The sequence below is a fragment of the Pyxicephalus adspersus genome, chromosome 10, assembly GCF_032062135.1.
Source record: "Pyxicephalus adspersus chromosome 10, UCB_Pads_2.0, whole genome shotgun sequence".
Lineage (NCBI taxonomy): Eukaryota > Metazoa > Chordata > Amphibia > Anura > Pyxicephalidae > Pyxicephalus > Pyxicephalus adspersus.
In genome coordinates, this window is record NC_092867.1 from 29,283,227 (window position 1) to 29,290,803 (window position 7,577).

At 37.0% G+C, this 7,577-nt stretch overlaps 1 protein-coding gene across 1 annotated transcript in view; it reads left to right on the plus strand.

Moving 5' to 3' along the window:
• The first annotated feature begins 3,758 nt into the window (after window positions 1-3,758).
• FAS (Fas cell surface death receptor) overlaps window positions 3,759-7,577 on the plus strand; it is a 17,540-nt gene continuing 13,721 nt past the window's right edge. Inside the window, exon 1 of the mRNA XM_072424894.1 lies at window positions 3,759-3,834. Coding sequence (XP_072280995.1) covers window positions 3,805-3,834 — 30 coding nt within the window. The 5' untranslated portion in view covers window positions 3,759-3,804. The remainder of the gene's footprint in view (window positions 3,835-7,577) is intronic.

Here is a 7,577-nt window from a genome sequence, read left to right on the forward strand (position 1 = left end):
AATCTGCCCAATCAGTCCTGGAATGTCATGTCTAGTTTCTAGGTTAAAAATAGTACTAGATAAATAAAGTCCATTTTATATAGATTAATAGTGCAGATGACTACAAGAACGATGGTATGGGAGCTCTAGAAAGCAGTATCAGTCTGTTTGCACCATGTAAATAAAGTTGGTGGAATTGCATTTGCTATATGCCAAGCCTTATTCCTATAACTGCATAGCAACATAAAATTCTGCATTCAGAGGTGCTGCCTATATTTATGGCTGTCTGAACAGAACTATCCAATTATGTAAGGGAAGATTACATGTTCTTCAGTTTTGAATATAGATATATATACCTACACTTCTGATTTCAATTAGACACATTGTGAACATTGCACACTGTAGTGGCATATTGTGACAAATCAGAAAAATAAATAGAGGCTGACAATCCAAAATCCGGCAACCTCTGGACTCGAGGAGTGCCGCATTTTTTAAAATTCCAGATTTGTTTTTTTATACTTACCTACACACACAGGCCAAGGCTTCCTCTCGCAGCACCGCGGACATCTGGGACAGTTCCAGGGAGCAGGCAGCAGGGACGTCTCAACGTGTATTTAGTTTAGCAAGCAGACCTAACAGCTGTTTCTGCAGAACAGCGCCAGAAAAACATTAGTGGCCAAACAGTATACTGCAGTCCCTTTATTGAAAATGCAATCCAAAATTCATGCCAGGAAACTGAAGGGACCAGATTATCGATGATCGGATTGATTGTCAACCTGTAACACTGGTTTGAGATTTTATTGGTTGCATGTATTTAGCATCATTAGTATGGAAATAAAAGATTAGATTGTTATATTTGAGGCCTAGCTTCAGGAAGAAAAAAATCTTCTTGCCACCTTAACATTTCAATGGATAAATATTCATTAGGTGAGTGAAAATAAGTACTTTTATTTATCTTTTCTATTTACTCCCATTGGCTCTTCCTCCAGTGCAATTGTCCACCGACCAGCCTCTTCCCCTACCTGCTGCATTTGTGGGCAATGTCTGCATTATATACAATGTGGGCCCACAGTCCTGCATTCCAAGTGAGGACTCCAAAGGGTCTGCTACCAACATGGGGCATTGGATGGAATGCAATACATTGGCTGGCAGAGGAGTGAAGAATAAGATACAGTAGGTAATCCAATCAAAATTTACAGGGGTTCTGCAAGGGTAGGTTTTACAGATTCAGTATATTCACTAGACTTCTCTACACCTTTAGGGTATGCTCAGACAGACATTTAGAAAGAAAAATAATCACTAATAACCCATTTCATTGTTTTTTTTAGCATCCAGAGTGTTTGGTTGTAGTAGCATTTGTGCTAGCATTTGTGCTACGGCCAACATTTTTTAAATGCACAGCCAATCAGATGCTTGGCTCCTATTCAGTTTATGTTTGATAACACCTAATTAGTGTTACTTTGGCTTAAAAAATACTGACAAATCGATTACATAGGCCCCCATTCTCAGAGTGGATCCCCTCTATTCTTTCCCTATCATGACAAAGAAGGATATTTATTAACAGGCTAGAAGCCAGACAATGTCTGTGCTTTATGTGTTTTTTGTATCTTGTTCTGCAGTATGTGCCAATTTTGAAAAATACTAGTGTACTGAAAATATAAAACTATTTATTGCAAATCCTTGTTTTATGTTCCTGGATTTTAAAAGTTGTGTTTGGACTCTAGATTGAGAAAATCAAAAAGAGAAAGGACCATAGCTACCAAACCTGTCATTCCATTTTATTCTGTCATTGCATGTCCTGACTAGTAAGGACCATAGAAGAATGTATGTAACAGCCGAACAAGGAACATTTTATGAACCCATTTAAAAGTGGGTTCCTATAACATAACCTATAACATATTACTGTGCACTCATTCAGCAGTTTATTGGATATTTTTTTGACTTCCTTTTGACATACTATCCCAAACAAATTCCCCACATCCACAAGGAACTCTCTTATTTGCTACATGAAGTCACTTTAATACATCATGACTAGGGAGACTAAATACCATCAATATGACTTTACTCCAATGTACTTTATCGGTTGGGGTTCTTCCAGTGGCTATTCCCATTAGGTTTATGTTTTATCTAGGGTTCAGATCTAGAGTAAACAAATCTGTCTTATTTTTTCACCCCCAATATAGCAGACAACTACATAACTATTAGTATTGCCCCAACCTCGTGTCAAACATATGAAGAAGCATTACGGGCAATGAACTTTGTGAAGTCAGATCCTGTTTTCATTTTTTCCCCATGGCTTATAGATTGAAAGATCCTACCCTATGTAGCTACACTCCCTTGGAACTTTATAAAACATACTTGAAATGCTAACTCCCCTTATCTAATTTTGCCTGGCACAGTTTGGTGCCAACTCTTGTGGATGTGCAAAGATTTACTTCAATTTAGTTGCTTTTGACCTTTGACACTATTAAATCCTTTAACTTCTTCACAGACACCCACACTATCCCCCCATATAACACATTTTGCTATATATAGTTAAAATCATTGTGTGAACAAATAGACCCCCATCTCCAATGATTTGGGAAATGTTTTGTCTTTAGAAAACATTTAAAGCGGTTATCAGGTAGTACCTCTCTCTTTTCCACATAGCAAAATTTGAGGATGGCATACAGAGGATATGAGGATGCCATACAGAGGGAGGTAAGATCCACATTTGGTGGATCTGTCCATATTGGTGGTACTATGAGGCAAAAGTTTTACCTACACCTTTACACCAACCTGAACCATTGATACAAGGCACAACAGAAAAGAAATCAAAACTCACTAAACCAGGTAACAGCTCTAGGTCCCAGGTTTGAATCTTGGCCAGGACACTATCTTCATGGTTTTTGTATGTTCTCCATGTGTTTGCTTGGGTTTCCTCTTGTCTATGCCCACATTCCAAAAACATGCAGTTAAATTATTTGGCCTCCAAATTAATCTTAGACTGGGTTAATGATTTATGCCTTTGGTAGGGGACATTAGATTGTGAGCACCTGTTATTATTATTATTATTATTATTAATAAACAGGATTTATATAGCGCCAACATATTACGCAGCGCTGTACATTAAATAGGCATTGCAAATGACAGACTAATACAGACAGTGATACAGGAGGAGAGGACCCTGCCCCGAAGAGCTTACAACCTGTTAAGGAACAGTAAGTGACATGACTATAGACTTTGTAAAGCTCTGCGTAATAAGTTGGTAAAATGTTATTAAATGTTGTTATGTTGTTAAGTACAAGATAATAATAATATTAATATTAATAGAACCACCCTTCTTATGCTCACTTTGAAATTTAAAAGCCTGTTTACATGCCGAAATGAATTAATTTGCTGCCATGTAATTGGCATATATATATATATATATATATATATATATATTTATTTATAAAATTCCAAGCAAGGCACTCACTCTATAATCATTACTGGAGAAAATGAAATTTATCAAATTTGTGTCCAATGTTTTATTTGCACTATTCTCTTTCACTTTGTATATCACTAAACTGTGCAGAAATAAAAGAAATAAAAGTAGACAGTATACTTAAGATATACTTGAAGACAATGTTATACTTTATATTTCCTCTAATTCACTTGCATTATATTGTACTTGAAATGAATAAGGTTAACAAACAAGGAAGTATGTCTCTATGAACACTAGGAACCACAAATATGTTATGACAAGGCAGTCTCAAGAATTCACGTGACTTGCTCCTCCTTTGGCTCAGCTCACTTTCATTTTCAGTTAAAACTCTAGTTCAGACAAGTAAAGTAGCTGCAGCCATGGTCTCTCTTCGTGCATTCGTTATTTTGGTAAGTTTAGAATAATAGGTAATATTAATCTCTGAGATGTACAGATATTATATTTCTACATGTGTGAAGCGGTATTGGCTATCCTAGTTATAAATAATAATGTCATGTTGACAAGATAGTGAACTGTCATGTTTTCTCTTATTTGCTTATTATGATTGTGAAAATATTTAGTGGCGAAGCTTCTGTTTTACCTGTATTCACAAATTGTCAGCTCTTATCAGCGTTTTACAGTTAACCGTGACTGACCCTAATCTTTACATATTAACCTACAGTATCTCTTGAAGCTGAAACTACTTGTGCAATGGGACTTCTACTTCAGTGCAAGAGTTAAATGTGTGTTTGTATGCAGTATTGTTAAAAAAACGCTTTATTTGTTTACTTGTCTTATCCTCGTTCCCCCTATTGCCACTCCTATCCTCTTTTTCTAACGCTCTGTGGGCCCTTGGCGCTCTCATTTGGTGGTCCTGCATTGCATGTGATAATGTCAGAGTGGGTGCAATAAATGGAGCACCAAAGAGAAGGGCGGTGAGGGGGAAGCTAACTGGAGAAAAGGGACAAGGTAAGTAAAACTGTTTTTTAATGATAGCCCCCTCCCTAAAAAACTTGAGCAACTACCTATAATACGATGAAGGAAACTTCAGTGCATGAGTAACTGTAAAATTTACCCAAACTCTAAATCTAAGTCTAACAATTATTGCTTATGTGAAACCAAAGTGTTTTTAGTTTATTTTTTATTTTTAATAATGGTAGGAAATGGTCAAGTTTTATTATTCTAGTCAGTTTTATTATCTATTTATTTTTTGCAATCACTTTTTTGCCTTTATCATCAGGAAGATTTTATTAACTTTATGTCCCAGTATCATAGCAAGAAATAGGAGGAGACCTCTTCTAGGTGAGGGAATATCCAATTCCTCAACAAGTTCCAACACCTACATTATTTTTTCAAAAGTCATTGACTTTTTCTAATCTAATTCAATGTTGTATGATCCCTCTATCCCAAGAGGTGTTATTCACAGATCCCGTGATGAAGCCCATTGCGGGCGAAACACGTTTGGAATAAGATACAGTCTAACACAATTCTTCAAGCTATATTGATAAGTGGGATTTTACCTGATTGTGAACAACCCTTCCAAATTGTTTTTATTGGTATTTAGATATATATCACCTATTGAATTTGTTTCATGTTTTTAACAATATGTTTAATAAAATAAAATATAATTTTTTATCAAAGTGCCTTAAAAAAGCCTTCTTTCTTTCTCTTCTTTGATTATGCTCTTGGTCCAGGCTTGGCACTTCTAAAATCTCCTGAGAGACTTAATAGTGACATATTCCCTAGGTGCATTGCTTTCCCCTTTTTTATTTTTTTCAACAGGAGTGTGTTGTGGGTGGTTGGTGGGCATTGAAAATAAATGTGTGATGCAATGCTTTACGCTATGTGTGTGATGAAATAAAGACAGAAGGAAAGAAATGTAAAAATTAAAACAAAGCGATCCAGCAGGACCTTTAATGCAGAAGGGACAGGCGTTTTGATTGCAATTTTTAAATACACTTACCTGTTCTCATTGCATTGGGGATACATTGCTATCTTCTTCACCTCTTCCTGGTTTCCTGATCTTCATCTTGATTGTCCAGGCCAGAATGGTGTAATGCTTGTGAATGCTTACGGCATTCATTTAGTCCCAGCAGCCCTGGAAGATAGCAAATAGGCAGGTAAGTATATTCTATTGCACAAAGGACATTGTCTGGCCCTTTCTGTGAGTACCTAAAAGAATTGTAATCACATAGATACGTTTTTTTTTATTGGAGAAAAATGTATGTCCTTTTTGCAGTAATAGACCTTCCTGGTTGCAATTCTTTATTTCAAATGCATAGCAAAATGGCAAGTCAATACTAGAGTAAAGATCATCGACAATGGTGTTGTGGAAAACGGGACCCATCATGCCAATGTTTTTTAAAAACAGAAAGACTTCTGGTCTACTAGTTGTTCTGCCTGCAGGCCACTTTATCAATGATGAGTATATTCAGAAAACTAACCCTGCCAACAGATTATGCATGCATCTGTACAAAAGGGGACATTTTCTGACTAATATATAAAGAAGGGATATTCCATTTATAAACAGACTTTTCAATATGCTGGCTGTTGACTATAGTGAAATAAGTGAAATACCCTTCTCCAACAAGGTACTTTTTTACATTGTAATTCAAATGTGTAAACTGAAAGCATTAGTGCAAGAAAGAATTGTTTTAAGGCTATGAAAGTAGGTTTTCATTTGGTGATAAACAAGTCCCAGCATGTCCGTCCTCAGCGCTAAAAGCAACAACCTATGGAGAACAACTGCCTTTATGAATATGCTGGCATCTTCAAGCTTGCTGTATTACAGGAAATTCTAATTAATTATCTCTTCTGTGTGGAAACCAGTAGACAATACCTCCTACCCCTAACAATACAGCATCTAGGTCATTTGTTTTTTTTCCATTCACATTGAGGAGGAAAAGAGAAGTAAAGTGTACTGTGTTGGGGTGAATTTAAACATTATTAAAGTGACCTGCTCATCAGCACTGCTATAGTATTTCTCTAACCCATAGGTGTTAATACCCTGTCTTGTATGTACGGTAGTTACCTTATAATAATAACTTGGTTGGTATGCATTACCCCTGTTTTACTAACCTGATTTGCATGTGGTACTATTGTATTAAATCCTAGACCTAGGTGTAGTACTTTTTTTAGGGCTAACCTGACCTATGTGTAATACTATTGTATCAAAAACATGACCTGCATGTAGCACTATAATAATGATAACCTGTTCTGTCTGTTGTAATCTTCTAATACTAATATTATTGTGTGTAGTACTTTTGCATAACTAATCTAATCTGTGTGCACCTGACATATGTGTTTTAATCATGTGTTACGACTTTGGATTGCATGTAGTGCTGTTGCAGTATCTAACATATATATAGAAATGACTGTTTCTAATTTACCATGTATGTAGAAATATTGCAGTACAGCCCTGACATGTCTGTAGTACTTTTGAAGTACCATTCTGACATATGTGTAGTACTACTGTTGTAGAAGCCTAACATCTTTGTAGTATTAATATGGTACAGACTTAATGTAAGTGTAGTAAGTACTGTAGTTTATAGTATTATTGTAGCACAATTCTAGCATATGTTCTATTATTGTAGCATAATCATGACAGGTGTAGTATCATTGTAGAACAATCCTGACATGTTTTTTTATTATTGTAGCATAATCCTGACAGATGTGTAGTAGTATTGTAGTACCATGTTGTATTTGAGGCCAAATGTTGTGGGTATTTGGCAGCATCTTTTAGCATCTATTTTACCTGGCGAAAAGATCAAAGGGCCCCTATAAGGCTCTGAGTAATTGTAGTACTGCAGGTTTACAGATTTTTATTTGCTATCAAGGACTAGGGTGTATTGAATAGAATAGGTGAGACAAACGCTCCATCCCTTTCCCAGGCCAGGATTTAGAGAGGCTCTGGAGCACCTGCCACAAAAAGGCAATTGCCAGTTCAGACTGGTGGATGGGGTTGGGGCCTGAGAAGAGAGGGGCCTGAGGAGAGGGAGGCCTGAGGAGAGAGGGAGGCCTGAGGAGAGAGGGGCCTGAGGAGAGAGGGGCCTGAGGAGAGAGGGACCTGAGGAGAGAGGGGCCTGAGGAGACAGGGGCCTGAGGAGAGAGGGGGCCTGAGGAGAGAGGGACCTGAGGAGAGAGGGGCCTGAGG